General features: G+C 39.9%; 1 protein-coding gene across 4 annotated transcripts in view; it reads right to left on the reverse strand.

The window, feature by feature from the left end:
* Positions 1-107: 107 nt before the first annotated feature.
* LOC133562004 (tubulin polymerization-promoting protein) overlaps positions 108-21,417 on the reverse strand; it is a 48,271-nt gene continuing 26,961 nt past the window's right edge. For 2 of the 4 annotated variants that reach the window (XM_061915783.1, XM_061915784.1), the window contains exons 2-5: positions 16,244-16,327; positions 13,864-14,196; positions 2,736-2,889; positions 108-2,654 (exon numbers count right to left, since the gene is read on the reverse strand). In XM_061915783.1, coding sequence (XP_061771767.1) covers positions 2,445-2,654; positions 2,736-2,889; positions 13,864-14,196; positions 16,244-16,257 — 711 coding nt within the window. In that variant the 5' untranslated portion in view covers positions 16,258-16,327 and the 3' untranslated portion in view covers positions 108-2,444. Of the gene's footprint in view, positions 2,655-2,735; positions 2,890-13,863; positions 14,197-16,243; positions 16,328-18,518; positions 18,670-21,417 lie in introns of those variants that run through there. The other 2 variants (XM_061915782.1, XM_061915785.1) reach the window with 2 other exon arrangements.

The following is a 21,417-nucleotide window of genomic DNA, read 5'->3' on the forward strand; positions in this document are numbered from 1 at the left end:
TTGCTTTTGTAGGTCGGAGCAGCTGGGAGACCAAACTGAAGGCCATAGTCTAATGATTACTTCAAGATTACAGCTGAATTTGACTGCAGGCATCAGGCACGTTCACACACACTTTGCAGATTTTATTTTGCAGTTTCTCAAAGAGCAAGCCTTATCATGACACACACTTTCACTTTCACTCTTTTGGTTGTGCTTTTGTTTTATTTTCGACACTGCATGACAAATCATGAACACACAATTAAGAGGTCTAAAGAACAAGTACAAAAACATCCACTGCATGCATTGGGGACACATAGCATATTAAAAAGTTATGAATTAAAAAATCCACATTAAAGGTGCACAGTATTTGGCATTAAGCACAAGGAGCTTACTCCAGCGACTTCAGCAGACAAAATAACACTGAGCAAGTATCACAAGTGTTAAAAATACTTTACAAAAGTATACTGTTTGGATTTTTTTCCCTTTTACGTCAGACAGTACTTAGGGATAAAACCGGCATTCCCTGCTTTTCTTGAATTAAATTTGTGCCTCGGCCCGACAGTACCACATGTTTATAGGTTCTCCTGATAAGAAATATAACAGCATTCGATGGCAGCCGACTTTCTATATATTCTATAGAATACAGTCAATAACACCTTTTAATCTTTACTTCCATTTCTAAGCAATAAAATGGCTGTCCAGTAGTCTGTCCTCACAGCAGGCACAGTAGATCAAAACATGACATAACACGCCTTACTATCAGTTTTGTGGTTCTCGAACAAATGTACTTAATATACAAAACATGCATAAGGTACAGCAACACAGAAAGGAACACGAAGCCAGTGTCAGAAATCAAACCAATTGGCTACAGTTTTTAGATTATACACAATCTAACCACACATATATATAGATATATTACAGCTACTTGTTTTAAACTGGACAGGGAAAATAATATTTTATAAGTTAAATGTTATAAGTACAATTTTGCACAACTGAACTTTCTCCTGCTGCTGAATTCATGAGTTAAAAGTGTGCTGTTTGTGTGAAATATGAAAGCTAAATAAAGAAATCCCTACCTACGCTAAAGGCATACAGTATGTCACAAAAGTGAGTACACCCCTCACATTTCAGCAACATTTGTATCACTGTATATATTTTCAAGGGATAATGTTACAGAATAAATAATTAATACAATTACAGTACAGTACAATAGAGTTGTCCCTCGTTTTTCGCGGTTTGATGGTCGGACATGCACACAATAAATTAATTCCTACTGAGTAGGAATCGTTAATTATAAGTCTAATATTTTAGTAACTGCAGCGTAAAAACTATTTAGTACCTTCTACATATGTTTTCAATTATGTAAGAGCCCTCTGTAAACTAAATAACACAATTTAGTCATAGTTACACTCTTTTAATCTAATATAGTACTACGAGCAAATCAATGGCGACAATACAGAACATCGCACTCTGATTTGGTTTGGTGTTTAGTGGCTTATACAACGGTGGTATTAATGTTTTTAGTTCATTTAGCCATTTCGGTGGTTGAAAAAGATTAATTTAGGGCAACTGTGTTAAAGAATTTGCTTTAAAAAATCTGCAATGTGGTGAAGTTGCAATATTTGAAACACAATCTACAGAGTAACGACTATTATATACGTGCTTTTATTTTGAAAGCGCAATGCAGCATGCACAATGCACATCTCTGGCTGTGGTCGTGAGAGAGACGTTCTGTTGGGAACATTGCCATGAATATTATCTGTGTGTATACTTATTTTCAGTGGATAATACATCTGTACTATAATATAATCTTAACACTGAATACTGTATATCCATGTTTCCTTTCTGTGGTATTGTACCTTAAAAAGATGTGACGGTTGCTGAAATATGAAGTGTGTACTGACTTTTGTGCTATCCTGCACTATTACCAAAAGAAGAGCATAGATTATAGTCTACACAGTTGACAAATGGGGGAATAGTACACACAAGACAGAATATTAAATATACATCATCCAAAATGGGCACCAACTGTCTGGAAGGCTCATTAAAAATGAATTTCTTCTTAATATGGGCAAAAGTGCAATGTTGTTACATCATAAAAATCTTGTCCCATTTTTGTTTTCCTTGGCTTTCATTGTTGGTTGTGCCTAATAAATATTCGAAGGCCCGATCATAACAGAGCTTCATTATCGTCATCATCATCATCATCATTTGTGTTGTCCTAGGTTTTTGGCAGTAACTCGCCATCAGACAGGAATGTACCAGCTGGTGAAGACTTTGTAAAAAAAATAGATGTAAACAGTTTTCCAGTTCTCACACTTCACAAAGAGAGGAACTAAAAAAAAAAAAAAACATAACTGGATGAGAAAATACATGATGACCTATTTTGTTTAGACTTTTTGAGTACCCTTTTTAATAGAAAATGATCCAAGCTGAAGAGCTAATGTTTCCCCTACCCCACACTATTACATGGGTTTGCCATTGGGGGGTTTAGTGACCTTCTTTTCGTAGGACCCTCGATGCTTGTATCCTGAGACGTACCCCGAAGTGTCGACTACGTCCACCCGTCCTGCTTTTCCTTTCCCGCGACCCGTGCCGTCGAAACGTTCCTTGTGCGACCCCGTGAACTTTGTGGTATCCGTCAGGCGGCTCACTGTCGGGGAAGCCACCGCTCTCTGTGGAGGCAGTTAGCGGGACATTTGAGCCCCCACAAATTTCAGCTGAGGATCTGATTATACAAGAACTCGAGGACTTACCGTGACCCCGGCGATCACGGGCGCCTTCCCCTCAATCAACTTGAAGACCTCGGCCTCTGCGTCCTCTCCACTCTTGTCTTTGTACTTCTTCCTGGCAAGCTCTGCCAGCGCAACCTTGAATTCGTCATATACGATGGTGCGAGAGGACTTCTTCCTGAAAAAGGGAAGGAGTCTTTAGACTCGTTAGACTCTTAAAGCTATGCTCAAGTAACAGAGAGTGTGTTTTCACAGCAAGCAACAACATGGAGATTGTCTTTTTTGACAACTTTTTTGCCTCATATGATCCCCCTAGCAAATGCACTTGCACATTTGTAATTGCCAGTTTTACTACCTAGGATTCACAGCTGTAACCGTGTTAATACCGACTGAATTTACCGCATTTCCTCATATAGTGGCCAAGTCGAGGATTGTCAACTGTCCCTACAAAAACGGAATAACACCTTCTGTTCTCTTTTGTAATTTTAAAGTACTAATACATTTGTACTTTACTACTTTTTATTTGATTTGGAAATGATGACATGGTGCCCCCAGGTGGCACATGTTTCTGAGAAGTGCAATGAAATCCAGCACTATTTTGTATTACTGGCAGTATTATGGGTTTATAATCTTGGTCCCATCACACTGTAGACCTCTCTCATGATTTATGGAATTGCAAGTCCAAACTCTGATCTCATCACAGTTCTGCACTTTAAAAATGGCTAAAATTGATTATTGAGCATTTCTCAGGCATTTATTGGAGTCAAATCTCTCAGCATTGACTAAATTTCCTACTTGTAACAAACCATTTTATGTGGAACCATTGACATTTATAAGGTCAACATGTAACAATTGGCAAGAAGTCAGATCTTCCTCATCCATGCTACCATCTCAGGGCACTCAACTTGTGTAGCTGGCAGTTTGCCCGTTTCACTTCCACCTTAGAAGCGCATAGTAACCCAGACACAAACATTCGTCACTGTGGCAATAGTTCACCCAAACAACAGCCTATAAAGCACCACAGTCTCCCTAGGCAACCTGCCGTCATAGCAACACGACACAGTAAACAGGGACGTTAGGTTTTATCATTCATTTTTCTCCTCCACTGACCGGTTTTGTTTAGGCGATCCATCAGTGTTGAATATTTGGGAGCTCTGTTGCTCGGAATCGTTTCAGTGCTGTCTGTATGTCAGATGGGAAACTATATTTCCAGCTGTCATTACTTTCTGTGGACAATATCCTCATCAGACTTCTCAAGTAACCAAATAGTTAAGCAATGTAAATAATCTAAGGGGATGACAATGATGAAGTACAAAAGTTTGACAAAGAACAGAACATACTCTTTACCTGGTAACAGGGGCGTAAACCCAAATTCTGGGCCCCCCATGTACAACACTCCTAAAGGGCCCCCATTCCAACCTAAACCCAACGGCACTGCCCTATACACATACTAGCTATATTAACATACACTAAAAAACTTATTATTACAGAAATAGGGTTGAGACTTGCTTTCAAACCTTCAATTATGTTTTTGGCTTTTTAAAAATGGCATTAGCATTAATCTTCCTAAATAATTATTTTTTTTATTAAAACAGAAAAACAACTCTTTATTTTTTTAAATGCCAACAAATTCAATATAAAGTGGCCAGAATATGGATTTTAAAATACAGTCCTATTAGTCAACTTATTATTCACTTACTGGTAAATATGATAAATCATAATCTGTCAAGTTGTTTCTTCAGTGTGTAAAGTAGATCAGCTGATACACACAGTGGATAATATAAATCATAATACACCATTATCATTATGAATGTATTATTCCCAGTAAATCTGCTGGTAGTAAACTCTCCCCCTGTCTTTAAAGACTAAAGACGCCTCTGTCTGTAACTTTAATTGAAAAAAAGTATTTGAACGCGCCACAGTTCTGGGCAATGAGATGCAACAGTGAAACTTGTACATAACTTTCTCCTATGCTGCCACAAATTGATTTACCGGTATTATATTTTCAATCGTTCGTCTATCACCTCATCCTTGTCCAAAATGTTGGTGCTGTGTGTTAATGCTTACAGGTGAGCTTTAATGATGTTATGAGGTCTGTGATGGGTGATGTGATACTTGCTACGTTCTGTTCTATCCAGCTTAAGCAACCTATTGAATTTTTACAGCTTTATTAAAATTTATGACAAATTATTTTATACTTATATATTTAAATATCAAAAAAAATCTTGAAAGTTTACAAAAGCCTTGGGGCCCCCCTGCACTTGTGGCCGCAGTACAACATCCCTATTTACCCCCACACTTCAACGCCCCTGCCGCTTGTTTAATTGACATACTTGAGCCATCTGCAGCGAAAGATTCAAAATAATAAGACAGAAGAATGTAATTTAACCCACAGAGTCCAATAATGTTCACGGATGAGGAACCATGGTGTGGAAACGAAAGCCATGCCAGTAATTAGTCGACAGCAGATTTCTTAGGCCTGCGTGGTTTATGATAAGGCTCCAACCAGACACTGAATGTGGCGCAGTTAACCTCAGGAACCACTCGGCCACACTGTAATTAGCCAAAGGGCAATATTTATTTAGTTTTTATTGTGCATGCAAAGGGCCTTGACTCTGATGAGAAAAAATGCGTGGTTGCCTTCCACTGCTCAGTCATGCCTGGAGAGAGTCACACAGCACATAAACCTGAGCCAGCCCCTTCCCCCTGCAGCCTGGATACCCCTAACCCCCACCTACACTTGACACAGATGCTATTGTACTGACCTCAAAGCTGATGGACACATGTATTTTGCAATGAAAAATACCTGCACAGGTCAACCAACTACCACAGCAAAGTTCACGAGACGTAAAATTAGAAAATGTGAGGACAGATGGATACAGTATAGAATCGGGGTGTAACAGTATGCCATAGTCACGGTTCAGTTCATTTGTAGTACAGTAAGGAAAATGACAAACATATTTTTTAACATGAAACAGACCAAACTGTGATTGTAATAATTCTGAAATAAATACAACTCTCAATACATTTATATATAATGAAGTAATATGTGATGGTTTTCAAGTCTATGGATGTTCATTCATCCAGGACATTGTATTGTCAGGGCATTCAATTGATCACAACTGACATGTTCATCTGTGCAGACTTCATCAGTTTATGCTCACACTTAGATTGGTCAGATCTAGTCTTGTCTAAGACAAAACAGTTCAGTTGTGAATGATCAAATGCCTTCACAATATTTTTCAAGGCTTCTTAAGAAAGTGCACCAATGCAGGCAAGTAACAATTTGAACAGTTGGACATTTAAGTTCCTTACTGCCTGTAGTTTTAGCTTGCAGTGTTAGTAGTTCCCCATCTCTACTAACTACGCTGGCACTCTGATTTCCTCTCTTGTCTTCGTCTGTTTATCTATTTCACTGAGAAGGCAGAGTGTTCCCAAACAAAACGACTGAAGAGAGTTTCAAACTGTAGCTCAACTGCTAGCCAGAGGTTGCCCTGTATTTGCTTACTGAATAGACACAGAGCCATGGGCTACTCTTCCTGTCCCGATTGGAGTGTGTGTGTGTGTGTGTGTGTGTGTGTGTGTGTGTGTGTGTGTGTGTGTGTGTGTGTGTGTGTGTGTGTGTGTGTGTGTGTGTGTGTGTGTGTGTGTGTGTGTGTGTGCGTGTGTGCGTTGGAGACGCAATAAGGTTTTACTTTTGTGGAGCAATGTGTAAGGAAGGTGCAGGTGGTTGCGTGCATACATTTACAAAAAGTGTTTAAGCAGTGTGCATTTACCTCTAAAACGAGAGAGGATAGAGGAGGGTTGTGCGATATAGACCATATAATATACATTTGGCCAACAATAGAACTTTTTATACTATCGTGATAATGCACGTTGATGACACATCCTACAGTAGCCTTGTTCTGCAAATTTGACAGCGACAGGCAAACATACGCTTCCTTAATGCACTGTATCATTCTTGCTGGCGAGCTAGCAGCTAACATCATACTTGCCTACCTTGAGACCACCGAATTCGGGAGATTGGCGCCGGGTTAATGGGGGAGGAGTATATTTATACCTAGAATTCACTGAAATTCAAATATTTCTTTTATATACGGTACATATATATATATATATATATATATATATATATATATATATATACATACACATACAGTGAAGAAAATAAGTATTTTAACACCCTGCTATTTTGCAAGTGCTCCCACTTAGAAATCATAGAGGGGTCTGAAATTTTCACGGTAGGTGCATGTCCACTGTATGAGAGATAACCTAAAAAGAAAAATCCAGAAATCACAATCTATGATATTTTAACAATTTATTTGTGTGATCAAGCTGAAAATAAGTATTTGAACACCAACAATAATATTTGGTAGAGTAGCCTTTGTTTGCAATTACAGAGGTCAAACGTTTCCTATAGTTCTTCACCAGGTTTGCACAGACTGCAGGAGTGTTTTCGGCCCACTCCTCCACACAGATCTTCTCTAGATCAGTCAGGTTTCTGGGCTGTCGCTGAGTAACACAGACTTTCAGCTCCCTCCAAAGATTTTCAATTGGATTTAGGTCTGGAGAGTGGCTAGGCCACTCCAGAACCTTGATATGGTTCTTACGAAGCCACTTCTTGGTTTTCCTGATTGTGTGCTTTGGGTCATTGTCATGTTGGATGATCCAGCCACGACTCATCTTCATTGATCTGACTGAGGGAAGGAGGTTTTTGGCCAAAATCTCACAATACATGGGTGCAGTCATCCTCTCCTCAAAACAGTATAGTTGTCCTTTCCCATGAGCAGAAAAACACCCCCAAAGCATGATGCTACTACCTCCATGCTTCACAATAGGGATGGTGTTCTTGGGATGGTACGCATCATTCTTCTTCCTCCAAACACGCATAGTCGAATTCTGAACAAAAAGGTCAATTTTGGTCTCATCTGTCCACAAACCTTTCACCCATTCTCCTTTGGATCATCCAAATGGTCATTGGCAAACTTAAGACGGGCCTTAACATGTGCTGGTTTAAGCAGGGGAACCTTCCGTTCCATGCATGATTTCAAACCATGACGTCTTAGTGTATTACCAACACTGAACATGGTAACAGTGGTACCAGCTCTTTTCAGGTCATTGACCAAGTCATGCCGTGTAGTCCTGGGCTGATTCCTCAACTTTCTTAGCATCATTGAGACCCCACGAGGTGATATCTTGCATGGGGCTCCACTCCGATTGAGATTGACCGTCATGTTTAGCTTCTTCCATTTTCTAATGATTGCTCCAACAGAGGACCTTTTTTCACCAAGCTGCTTGGGAATTTCTCCAGGGCCCTTTCCATCCTTGTGGAGTTGTACAATTTTGTCTCTGGTGTCTTTGGACAGCTCTTTGCTCTTAGCCATGCTGAATGTTTGGGTCTTACTGATTGTATGGGGTGGACAGGTGTCTTTATGCAGCTAACGACCTCACACATGTGCATCTGATTCAGGATAATGCAGTTGAGTGGAGGAGGACTTTCAAAGGCGGACTAACAAGTCTTTGAGGGTCAGAATTCTAGCTGATAGACAGGTGTTCAAATACTTATTTTCAGCTGTATCACACGAATAAATTGTTAAAAAATCATAGATTGTGATTTCTGGATTTTTCTTTTTAGGTTATCTCTCATACAGTGGACATGCACCTACCGTGAAAATTTCAGACCCCTTCATGATTTCTAAGTGGGAGAACTTGCAAAATTGCAGGGTTTTCAAATACTTATTTTCTTGACGGTATATATATGTATATATACATATACGTACATATACACCAGTTGTGTTCAAAATAATAGCAGTCTCACATCACTAGCAAGCTAAGTCACTGTTTTTGTTAGAGCTTGCAGTGTTAGTAGTTCCCCATCTCTATTTCAACTTCTACACTGCAAGTACGTTTCTAGAAGGTTTAGTAAAGGTATAGAAAACCAACAGACCCAACAGGCATGACATGCATGCTGCTGATTCCGTGAAACTGAATAATATACTGAAAGGAGCGTGTTAAAAAAAATAGCAGTGCTGAGTTCAATTAGTGAGGTCATTGATTTTTTGGAAAAAAAAGGTGTTAAACAGGAGGCCCTTATTTAAGGATCATGGGAACTGACGCAGTATATGCTGGCTGTGTATTTGTCCTTTAAAAACAGAGTGAAATTGATCGTTCCAGACACTGTTCAGAAGAAGAGCATTCTTTGATTAAGAAATTGATAAAAGAGAGGAAAACCTATAAAGAAGTGCAGAAAATGACAGGCTGTTCAGCTAAAATTATATCAAACGCTTTAAAATGGCAGCCAAAACCAGAAAGGCGAGGAAGAAAAAGAAAAACGACTATTCGAATGGATCGGAAAATAACCCAAATGGCAAAGGCTGAGCCAATGATCAGCTCCAGGAGGATCCAAGAAGATCTAAGATGGCCAGTGAGTACTGTAACAATCAGACACCGTCTATGTGAAACCAAGCTACCAGCAAGAAGCCCCCGCAAAGTCCCATTGTTAAAAAAAAGACGTGTAGAAGCGGTTACAATTTGCCAAAGAACACATTGACTGGCCTAAAAAGAAATGGCTTAATATTTTGTGGACTGATGAGAGTAAGATTGATGTTTTGGGTCTAAGGGCCACAGACAGTTTGTCAGACGTCCTGCAAACACTGGATTCAAGCCCCAGTACACAGTGAAGACGGTGAAGCATGGTAGCATCATGATATGGGGATGTTTCTCGTACGATGGTGTTGGTCCTATTTATTGCATACCAGGGATCATGGATCAGTTTGAGTACATTAGAATACTGGAAGAAGTCATGTTGTCGTATGCTGAAGAGGAAATGCCCTTGAAATGGGTGTTTCAACAAGACAATGACCCCAAACACACCAGCAAGCGAGCAAAATCATGGTTTCAGACAAGCAGAATTCAAGTAATGGAGTGGCCAGCACAATACCAGGACCTTAATCCCATTGAAAACTTCTGGGCTGACATAAAAAATGCTGTTCATGAGGCAAAGCCAAGAAATGCAGAGGAATTGTGGAACGTAGTACAATTTTCCTGGTGCCAAAAGTTGGTGGACTCCATGTGCCACGGATGTGAAGCAGTTGTCAAAAACCGTGGTTATGCAACTAAATATTAGTTAATAATTCTCAAGAAAGTTGAATATGCTAGCCTTTCTTAGTTTTTACAGAAAATTTGAGTTTTGTAAATATGTCAGCACTGCTATTTTTTTTGTTTTATATTTATTGACTTTCTGTAAAATATTATCAATTTCAAATACTTTTTAATTGTATGGCTTTGAAATAGAATGTGCAGTGTCCCCAATGCATTTGTGTTCATTAAATTACAATTTATTTGAAGAATTTTGAGGTTTACTCACCTTTTTCAACACACTGCTATTATTGTAAACATAACTGTATATATATATATATATATATATATATATATATATATATATATATATATATATATATATATATAGTACAGTACACAGTATTGAAAACACAGTTGTTCTATTAACTGCACTGTACTTGCCGCTTACTTAAAAAAAATAACACTTTACCTTTCACTATTTGAGTAGCCTTTGTTCTACCATTTGAGTACTGGCGAGCAATCTCTGAATCCGGGAACATATCCTTCACGGATTTGTTGAAAACATCCGCAAATGAGAACGTGATGTTGCTTGCAGCTACCAGCATAGCCATCTTTGTCTCGGCATATGTTACACCCTCGGGTCTCCATTTAGCAAGATGGCCCATAACACTTGGCTGTGACCGGTGCTGTGCTGCGTTTCCGCCGCCTTGTGCTTCTCTGACCGTTCATGAGTGACTACCGTATTTCCTTGACTAGCCGTCGGGGCGCTAATTAATTTAAAACCTCTTATCACTCCTGCGCCTGTTCAAGGCATGCGGTAAAAGTAAGCAGGCGCTAATTATTTTAAAACCTTCTCATCCCTGCGCTTACCAATGGCATGCAGAAAAAAATTGAGTGTGATAAAAAAATTATAAAAAATTATTTTGCGGCCGCGGTCGGCGGTTAAAGTAAGCATGCGCTTATTAATTGCGCTTATTAATTTGGGGAGTGAGTTTTACCCGGCAGTAGTTCAACGCAGGCGCATATTACATGCTCGGCGGCTAGTCAAGGAAATACGGTATATCCATTCGACCACCGTGTTCAATGGAGAAGTCTGATCTAAAAAATTTGCAGGCAGCATACCCCTTCCCCTTCGAGCTGTCCTGGATGAACTGAAATTATTGTTTCCAATCATTTTGGAACTTGCAAGCGTACTTCTTCTTCTTACTCGTCGTCGCCATGACTGTCTCTTCATCGATCTTCTGCTTTGTCGCCTTCCTGTTGTGTGTGCACTCTCCAAAAGCCGTAGATGTTATAACGTGACTGGGCCTGCACGCTGTTTATATAGAGGAAAAGCAGATGTGACGACAGGCTGTCCTCACTGAGGTCCGCATGGACCTGGAGGGGGCGTGCCCAAATTGTTATCCAGCTGGAAAAGAAGAATGGTGGTCCCGGGAGATTTTCGGGAGAGGCATTGAAATTTGTGAGTGTCCCGGAAAATTTAGGAGGGTCGGCAAGAATGGCTAATATCCCACCAAAGGGCAAATCCAATTCTAAGTCAGCAATCTTCGCCTCCATGGCGGCAAATTAACTAAGTTTCTGACAAGTATCGTTATCACTGGAAGAGGAGGAATAACGGAACATGCTGCCTTCCACACCATCAGAGTATATGCTAAACGCTAAGGTAATGTTAACAGGTGGCAGATCGATACAGATATTGACAATAACGATACCAAGTTTACAGTTAGTATATGGTGGATTCTGCAGCGATATTTTTTCGTTAGCAACATTTTTTACCGTTTTTGTTGTTTACAAACTCAGGAAATAAGTCCCTTTACTTTTATAGGCCAAAAACCAAATGATTTAAATTAGATCCAGTAGTGGGAAATCATCCATCCATCCATCCATCCATCCATTTGTTTTCTTCTGCCTATCTGAGGTCGGTTCGCGGGTGCAGCAGCCTAAGTAAAGAAGTCCAGACTTCCCTCTCACCAGCCACTTCGTCCAGCTCTTCCCGAGGGATCCCTAGGCGTTCCCAGGCCAGCCGGGAGATTTAGTCTTCCCAACGTGTCCTGGGTCTTCCCCGTGGCCTCCTGCCGGTCGGACGTGCCCTAAACACCTCCCCCGGGAGGTGTTCGGGTGGCATCCTGACCAGATGCCCGAACCACCTCATTTGGCTCCTATTGATGTGGAGGAGCAGCGGTTTTACTCTGAGCTCCTCCCGGATGACAGAGCTTCTCACCCTATCTCTAAGGGAGAGCCCCGCCACCCGGCGGAGGAAACTCATTTCGGCCGCTTGTACCCGTGATCTTGTCCTTTAGGTCATAACCCAAAGCTCATGACCATAGGTGAGGATGGGAACGTAGATCGACCGGTAAATTGAGAGCTTTGCCTTCCAGCTCAGCTCCTTCTTCACCACAATGGATTGATACAGCATCCGCATCACTGACGACACCGCACAGATCCGCCTGTCGATCTCACGATCCACTCTTCCCTCAATTTTGAACAAAACTCCGAGGTATTTGAACTCCTCCACTTGGGCCAAGATTTCCTCCCCTACCTGGAGATGGCACTCCACCCTTTCCCGGGTGACAACCATGGACTTGGACTTGGTATTTAGTTGAAATTGTTACACTGCCATACTGTTTTTTTGTCTGATTATAATTGTGACCAAAAATGTAGTTATTTAATCATCTTGAAGTAAGTATTAGCATTAGTATGACCAATACTGCACCTATAAGTACTTGGTATTGGATTGGTAGTCAAATTTATAGTATCACCCAAACTAATGTAAAGTATCAGAATAATAGAAGAACAAGTGTAGAATAGAACCATGTTTTAACAAAAAGTAAGCAACTATTAACATTACATTATAATATGAATGATAAAATTGTATATTAGATTTATAAGTTAGCAAGTAGAATAATAGAAGTTCTGAAAAAAATAATGCAACTTAATGTGACACAATATGTTAGCACTATCACCGTGTAGCACTATCACATCACCTCTTTTTTCACAGTTTGCACATACTTTTCAGACATACTAACTAAGGGCGCAAAATAGTGCATGCATAACGGTGATCAGTCCTGATAAATCAAATTGTGTGTATGTGTTCTGAATGGTTCTATTTGCATAGTCTCCTCCCAGTATTGTGGGTGTTCTGATGATCACCATATATACTGCACATTCATGAAGACAGATTGCACTCCTTATTCTGCTCACTTAAGAAACACAATCCTCTGCACACAAGTTTTTAGTAGGTCAGCTTTGCCTTTGCTGTCAAGTTTTCATGTGTTTTGGTTAACGCAAACCTTTAGTAGATCAGGTCCATAGTGTTTTCTTTTTTGATATGGGAATGTTCCTTGTTGCATTATGTATGAACTTTTTTAAATGTATCAATTGTAATCAATTTCTATGGTGTATTGCACACAACACTATGTCGTTAATGGAGCAGTTAGGTAGAAAATGTACAAAACAGTGCAAGACTCCCTTGCAGACTTTAATCGTGGCTTTTCCCCTTTGTGCAGCGCAATCTGAGGATTTTTTCCCATTCTCAACTATGATTTTACTGCCATTAGATGATACTATACACCCGCTGTGATATGTGTAAAAAATGCATTACATTTAGTTATGTTAGTAAATAAAACACTTTCTCTCTTCAGTGCAATTTAGGTCAGCGGTTATTATTAGCGCCAACTCCACTTAAATCAAGCAGGAAAGGATGAACCAATGTGGCCTGAGGAGATACAGGATGAGCCAAGCATACATGGAGATTTTTTTGCTCTGGTTTTTGACGGTACTGTCAGTTGAGGTCAGCATGTTTTAAACCTAACCTGAATTGTAGGTAGAACTCCAACCATGTGCTACTTTGTCTCTGCAGTTTAAGGTAGTTTTAGGCAATAGAACCCAATGAATGTTCGTGTTGCTTCATTGTTCTTTGGGGTTTGCATGTGAGTTGAGTGACTCGTTCTTAATATACACGGTCCTGTCTGTGATAAACCTCATTTATCTAAGTATATCAGTTTTGCGATCATGCCTGCATTGACTGGTGGAAATAATCTTTTTTGTTTGCATCAGCATAGGTCTTTCTTACTTTACTTTGGAGAAGACGATGTCCACGTCGGTGAGGGTGATGTTTTTGCCGTCGATCACACCGCAGTCCTTGCAGAGCTTGGACCAGTTCTTGCCGTGCATGTCCTTGCCGGTAGCGCGTGTGTCGCCGTGAATGGCGAAACGTCGAAAGGACTCTTCCAAGGCGGTCAGCTCAACCGGTGTGGACGAGCCCACTCCTTCACTGGTTCCGTTAGAGTCAGTGGAGAGCCTTTTGGATGCTCGGTCTTTAGAGTGTTCGTTATGGGGCCGCATCTGGGTCGTGCTGATGTAGGGATGCTTGGCTGTTTGGACTTTAAAGTCATCTATTCCGTCTCTGAGAAGAAAGTATATTTAGAGCATCAGTAAGACATCTTATCGGTTTATTGTGGGCTTACTTGTGTTTTGTTGCGCCACACATTAAAACACATAACCTATCGGGAAAGGTTGCTCAGAATATTTACACAAAAAAAATCAGCCTGGAGAGACTCGGTCTAAACTTGTTCTGCAAAACTAGTAGCATGCATGTCTTTAGCCTTTGAACCATTGTATTGTTAGTTGTCCTTGTTAGTGTAGTGTAGTGTAGTGTGATGGTCTAAATTACAGCCTCTCACAAAAGTAATGACAGCCCTCACTTTTCAGCATGCCATTTTTTGTAGTACAGTATATCTTTTCAAGGGGGGAACAGGTTTTAAAGTGGTACAGTCTTGGTCAAAAGTTTACATACACATAATGTCGTGGCTGTCTTGAGTTTGCAATAATTTCTACAACTCTTATTTTTTGGGATAGATTGGAGCACGTACTTGTTTGTCACAAACACGTTCATGAAGTTGGGTTCTTTTATGAATTTATTATGGGTCTACTGAAAATGTGACCAAATCTGCTGGGTCAAAAGTATACATACAGCAATGTTAATATTTGGTTACATGTCCCTTGGCAACTTTCACTGCAATAAGGCGCTTTTGGTAGCCATTCACAAGCTTCTGGAAGGCTTCTAGTCGAGTTTTTAACCACTCCTCTTGACAAAACTGGTGCAGTTCAGCTAAATTTATTGGTTTTCTGACATGGACTTGTTTCTTCAGCATTGTCCACGCGTTTAAGTCAGGACTTTGGGAATGCCATTCTAAAACCTTAATTATAGCCTGATTTAGCCATTCCTTTACCACTTTTGACGTGGGTTTGGAGTCATTTTTCTGTTGGAACACCCAACTGTGACCAAGACCCAACCTCCTGGCTGATGATTTTAGGTTGTCCTGAAGAATTTTGAGGTAATACTCTTTTTTCGTTGTCCCATTTACTTTTCTGTAAAACACCAGTTCCATTGGCATCAAACCAGGCCCAGATCATAATAATGGCGTGTGGGACAAAGGAGTTCTTGAGTCTATTAGTCCTGCACTGCTTCATCCCAAGTGCAGGACTAATAGACTCAAGAACTCCTTTGTCCCACACGCCATTCGACTGTACAACTCCTCTCTGGGACGGGGGGCGGGAGGTACAAGGATGACAGGGGATTCAAAACATTAACAGTGCAATACGTTTTCATAACATGGTCACTACTGCCTACTTTGTCTTGTTATATTCTTATTTTACTGTTATATTGTTATTCCCATTGTTTTTATTCTTTTTGTAATATTTCTGTATTTTGTTTCCTTTTAAACCTCCATTATTTACTTTTTACTCTTTTTTAAATTGATCTCAACTCTGTACACTGCTGCTGGAATTTTAATTTTCCTGAAGGAACTCACCTGAAGGAATCAATAAAGTACTATCTATCCATCTAATACTATCACCACCATGCTTGATGGTAGCAATGGTGTTTCTGGGATTAAAAGCCTCACCATTTCTCCTCCAAACATATTGCTGGGTATTGTGGCCAAACAGCTAAAAAAAAATGTTCATCTTACCACAGAACCTTTCTCCAGAAGGTCTTATCTTTGTCAATGGGATGTCAAAAAATAAGAGTCTTAGAAATGATTGGAAACTCAAGAAAGCCGTGACATTATGTTCTTTACAAGTGTATCTAAACTTTTAACCACGACTGTATGTGTTTACCATCCACTGAAAAAGACTCGACACACAGCCTTTTTTGTCTTAGTAGGTGGTAACACAAGCAAGTACCAAGATAATAGTATTAAGCGTGGTCATGGTTAAGGGCTCCATGAGTGCTGCCGGCACTGCAGAGCTGCAGTTCATTCTGAATCAGCGCATGACCCCCTCCTTTGGTAGGCTAGCCCGCATCCAGCATGATGTTGAGTGCAAGTGAAGGGTGTACTCACATTTGTCAGATACTTTACTTGTTTCTATTTACGTCTTGTGGTGTTTTGGTGGAAGGATTGTGCGTTGATTACAAGCAGGGTTTGTGTAATGACACTCCTCCAACTTACTTGTGGTCTGCCATGCTTGTGCAAGAATTAGGCTTCCTCTGTGCAGTGCTTGGATTTGCTGACTTGTGTTTCTGTCTCTTTGTGCTGTGGAAAAGATGAGAAGGTGGAGGTGGATACAGTGAGATGATGTTCCTGTCGCGACATAAAGTTACCCCAAAAGGTGTTCACACACTTTTAAAAAAATGTGAAAATAAAATGTTGTTGGATGAATGGGTATTGACCTGGAAAGGTGTGATAAAAATGGTGTTTTCCTTCATTTTCCCAATTATTTTGACAAAAAGTTGGAAATTATTCATATTCTTTCTCAATACAGGCAGATGTATTGAGAAAGGGGTGCTCAAAGCATGGCACAGTGAGCCTCCCCTCAGAGCTCACCCAGGACTCTGGTTACTCAAAAATTGCAACTAAACATGAATTAATTGTGCTGATAAATTAAGTAAGTTTAGCAGGTTTGTAAGTGATGGTTTTCTTTATTTTTCACTTTGCAGTAGATTATGCTAGGAGTCACTACAATCCTTTAGAAGGCTGCGAAAGATTGTATTTCCATAAAACGGGTGTGTGAATACTTCTCAATGTGGGGGTAACAAGAGACTTTACCATTTTTAATGAGATCATCTGTCTCACTAAAAATTGTATACTGAATGATGTTACAATGGAGACAACATGCCAAAGAAAAATATGACCTAAAGGTTATCATTTTAGATTGTGTCTTCTAACCGTTTGGGCACTGGGTATAAAAGGCTTCACACTTTCCTTTTGGCCCTCAAATGCTGATTTCCAGCCAGCATGTGTCATCCTTCTTTGTGTTTCGGTTTTGCAGAATTGGGGGACATAGTCAGGCTGCTAACTTTCTGTCTCAGAAAGTTGTGTTAGAGCTGTAACAGAGGTGGGACAAGACTGTACACCTGTGTTACCTGACATCCACTTCTGCTGCCTGTTGTGTTGGAAACAATTGTTGTCCAACAAAGCATCGTGGAACTAATTATCTGACTACTGGATACTTTGTTACTGTGTGACAGTGCACACAGTTGCCACAATATCCCACTTTTTGCAGCTCCGATGCTTTGTGTGTTTCATTGATTGATTGAAACTTTTATTAGTAGATTGCACAGTACAGTACATATTCCGTACAATTGACCACCAAATGGTAACACAGGAATAAGTTTTTCAATTTGTTTAAGTCAGGCTCCACGTTAATCAATTCATGGTGTGAAACAGACTTGTTCAAAATTCTAATTTATATTTTGATTGTCTCCTAAACGGCAAATTCCATAAATTTGAACTGAATGCGAATTGAGGTTGCAAGCAGAAAGTGGAATTGCAATTCCTATTCTGATTGAAGGAACCAGATTTGAAATTCCAATTGATTATTTCTTAGTATTCCAGAATAAACTCCTCCCACATTTAACATGCTAACTGTTAGAATTTTAGTCAATTGTTGTGTTATGACACTAACAGTCTGCATGTTACTACTTAGTGCTATTTTCTTAGCATGCTAAGTGTTAGCATGTTAGCCAATTTTGTTGGTATAATATTAAAAGTCATAAATATGTTTACTTTCAAATATTGGATTCTTGTATGAAAATGGTATCAAAATACTTAATTTTCCATAATGCTTTACATCAGTGGTGCGCACACTTTTACAGCAGGCATATACATTTATATACATATGTGCAATCACCATAAATTGGTTGACTGCTTTTGTTGACATTTAGTTTGAGACCCAAAGGGGTCATTTCTATGAAAATGGGGTCCGTTTATGTTGACGTGTTGTAGCATGGTAATAATGTTTAAACAAAAATATTCATTATCGCTTGTTTTTTTTGTTTTTTTTTTGCAAAAGCTAATTTGTGGCTAGCAAAAATAAACAGCCACTAAAATCTTCAAAGGTTTGGCATAAGTCTTCCACAGAACAGTTATTTAATCGCCATTAGACTGCACTCTTTATTTTGTCTTGTGTCGACTACAGGAAGTAAGATTTGTGCAGCTACCTTTGTAATAGGTAAGCAAAGAAAACCTGAACAACCGTCCATTCTTCTTATATCCCTGGCAAAAATGTCAAATTAAAAAAGTCATCCAATCAAAGATGGATGACGTTTTATTCTATCATATTCACAAATTGCCCCCCTTATTTTCATACTGTACTGGTACTAATACACAGTAGGTTTGTATCACCTGATCAACTTTACAGAGTAAAAAGCAGAAAATAACAATGCACCTAAAAAGCACATGGAGTAAAATTCCATCTACCACAAGTCTTACACAGTTTGCTCACCTTTCAGCTGTTCCCATAATCAATGCAGCATCCTTATAGATCATGTGTTGCCATGGCAAACAAGAATCCAACAGTCTGACAAACGAAGAGGCCAGCTCTAATTGAGTGAGCCTCCTCTGTCCACGTTGTACATGACACCATTCAGTAACCCTGCCCCCTCCTTATGAGACACCTTAAGTTGAGGCTTTTGTCTTTGTTAGTCAACACTCGCAAGGCAGTGACCTTGCTTACTCAATGGATACAGAAGCTAAAAGTGACACAGCATAAAAGAAGATATTATAAATGTCTGAATAATGTGTCTCTCAGAGAAGGAAACACTGGGAGTCCATTGTCTAATTGGAGTGGCCCCCCCTGTGCGACCCTTGCACATTTATTCACACGCACTGCGACATCGTTGACTATCACTGTTGGCACTTTTGTCATCACTTATGGCACTCGGACCGAGAACGGAGTACTCGAGGTTACACATGATACATGAATTAGGGGGTTGTAAACTTTTAACAGTACATTTTTATCAGATCTCATCAGTGTTTTTCTGCGTTTTTAGTCACTTGATATCAACAGATCAGTTTAGTTTGTCCTCACTGACCTGTTTTCAGACACAATTTCCAAAGAATGTAAAAACAATTCAACCCTTTATAAACAAAACGGGAAAATAGTTTTGTCGTGTTTACTGGATACATGCGCTCCCATCAAGTAACGATTGCACTTAGGCCATAGAAATTAAGGTTGGAGACTTTCATCACTTTGAGAACTACTTTGACAAAAAGAAAGGATAGGTGAACTACCTGTGATTTATTTATATGACTAGCAACATAGAAATTGTACAATATTTACTGAGCAGATCTCTTAGGCAGTGCGGTTGTGAAATTGAGACATAATGTCTGAATTGAACAGTTACCAAGACACACCTGAAGTCTAGGTTATTTCACTAGTGTGCATGTGTAGACAGGTCATGTGATCAAGGGTTGGAATTGAGGGTTAAATCACCAAAATGATTCCCGAGCGCGGCCGCCGCTGCTGCTGACTGCTCCCCTCACCTCCCAGGGGGTGGAACAAGGGGTATGGGTGAAATGCAGAGGGTAATTTCACCACACCTAGTGTGTGTGTGACTATCGGTGGTACTTTAACTTTAACCTTTGCAAGCAGCCCCCTGCCAGTTTTTTATAAAAAAACACCACCTTGCACAGTAAGAAAGTACAGGTAAAACCCGCAAAGTCAAACCATACAGTACACTACACTCGCTCCCTTACACATGAAAATGTGATGCAAGTTGTTGGTCTTAAATTTTATCTGCCATCTTGTGTAATATAAATTAATAGAAAACACTTTAAAAGGTAAAGCCCACAGTACACTCACGCTCAACACAATGTATATAGAAATCGATCTACCCACCAGTTATATATGATAGTTATGCATAACAAAAGTGAATAGACTAGAAATAATCCACCAAGTCGAAAGCCACAGTACTTTTTAGGTGCCATTTTCTGCCATGTGCTTAAGGGAAAAAATGTACGCACCTGCGCAGACTCTGGCTGCGCTGCATTCTCCCCCTCCACTTAAAGGGGAACATTATCACAATTTCAAAAGGGTTAAAAACAATAAAAATCAGTTCCCAGTGGCCTGTTGTATTTTTCAAAATTTTTTTCAAAATTTTACCGGTCTCGGAATATCCCTAAAAAAGCTTTAAAGTGCTTGATTTTCGCTATTTGCGATGCGACTATCCATTTCCCTGTGACGTCATACAGTGCTGCCAATGTAAACAAACAATTGTGAATACCACAGCAAGATATAGCGACATTAGCTAGGATTCAGACTCGGATTTCAGCGGCTAAAGCGATTCAACAGGTTACGCATGTATTGAAACGGATGGTTGGAGTATGAAAGTATTGAAGAAGAAACTGAAGCTATTGAGCGAATAGCTTCAGTCACATTCTGACGTCATCGCCCCCAGAGCGATAAACAAAAAGGCGTTTAATTCGGCAAAATTCACCCATTTAGAGTTCGGAAATCGGTTAAAAAAATATATGGTCTTTTTTCTGCACCATCAAGGTATATATTGACGCTTACATAGGTCTGGTGATAATGTTCCCCTTTAAGGCTGTCTCTGCGCGCCTTTATCCAAGATGCGTGTTGTGGGCGGAGCAACATTTAAATGTGGGTGTTCCCTTTTAAATCTGGCCTTCTGCGCATTCTCCTGTCGACTTTAGTACTTATGCGCCTCTGAGGCTGGAATAAATCTAGCGCCTCTGGAAGGGGAAACATTACATTGATGTTTGAATGTTTGATGTTTGAAGTTTGAAGTTTGAATGCAGTGTATACCACACATAATAAAATAACCTTCTAAAAAGCTATCAAGTCTAGCCTTAACAGTTCAATTGAGACCACTGCAAACATCCATGGAGATGAGGATAAAATCCTTGTCTCGTGAGTGCGGCCACAAAGAAAGTAGACTTTATCAGTCGTGATTGAACACCCTGGCACTAACGGACGTTTAATGCATAAGGACCATGAGCATTAAGCACATAAAAAAACACTTAAGCCTTAACGAGAGAATAGTAATAATTTGTCACCGATTCTGTTCATAAATTTTATGTACAGAATTTCTAAGCGCAGTCAGGACGTTGAGGGTATCTGGTATGGTGGCTGCAGGATTGGGTCTCTGCTATTTGCAGATTATGTGGTCCTGGTGGCTTAATCCGGCCAAGATCTTCAGCTCTCACAGGATCGGTTCGCAGCCGAGTGTGAAGCGACTATGATGGGAATCAGCACCTCCAAGTCCGAGTCCATGGTTCTTGCCCGTAAAAAAAAAGAGCGAGTGCCATATTTGTGTTGGGGAGGAGATCTTGCCCCAAGTGGAGGAGTTCAAGTACATCGGAGTCTTGTTCACGAGTGAGGG

Source organism: Nerophis ophidion, linkage group LG11, assembly GCF_033978795.1.
Source record: "Nerophis ophidion isolate RoL-2023_Sa linkage group LG11, RoL_Noph_v1.0, whole genome shotgun sequence".
Classification (NCBI taxonomy): Eukaryota; Metazoa; Chordata; class Actinopteri; order Syngnathiformes; family Syngnathidae; genus Nerophis; species Nerophis ophidion.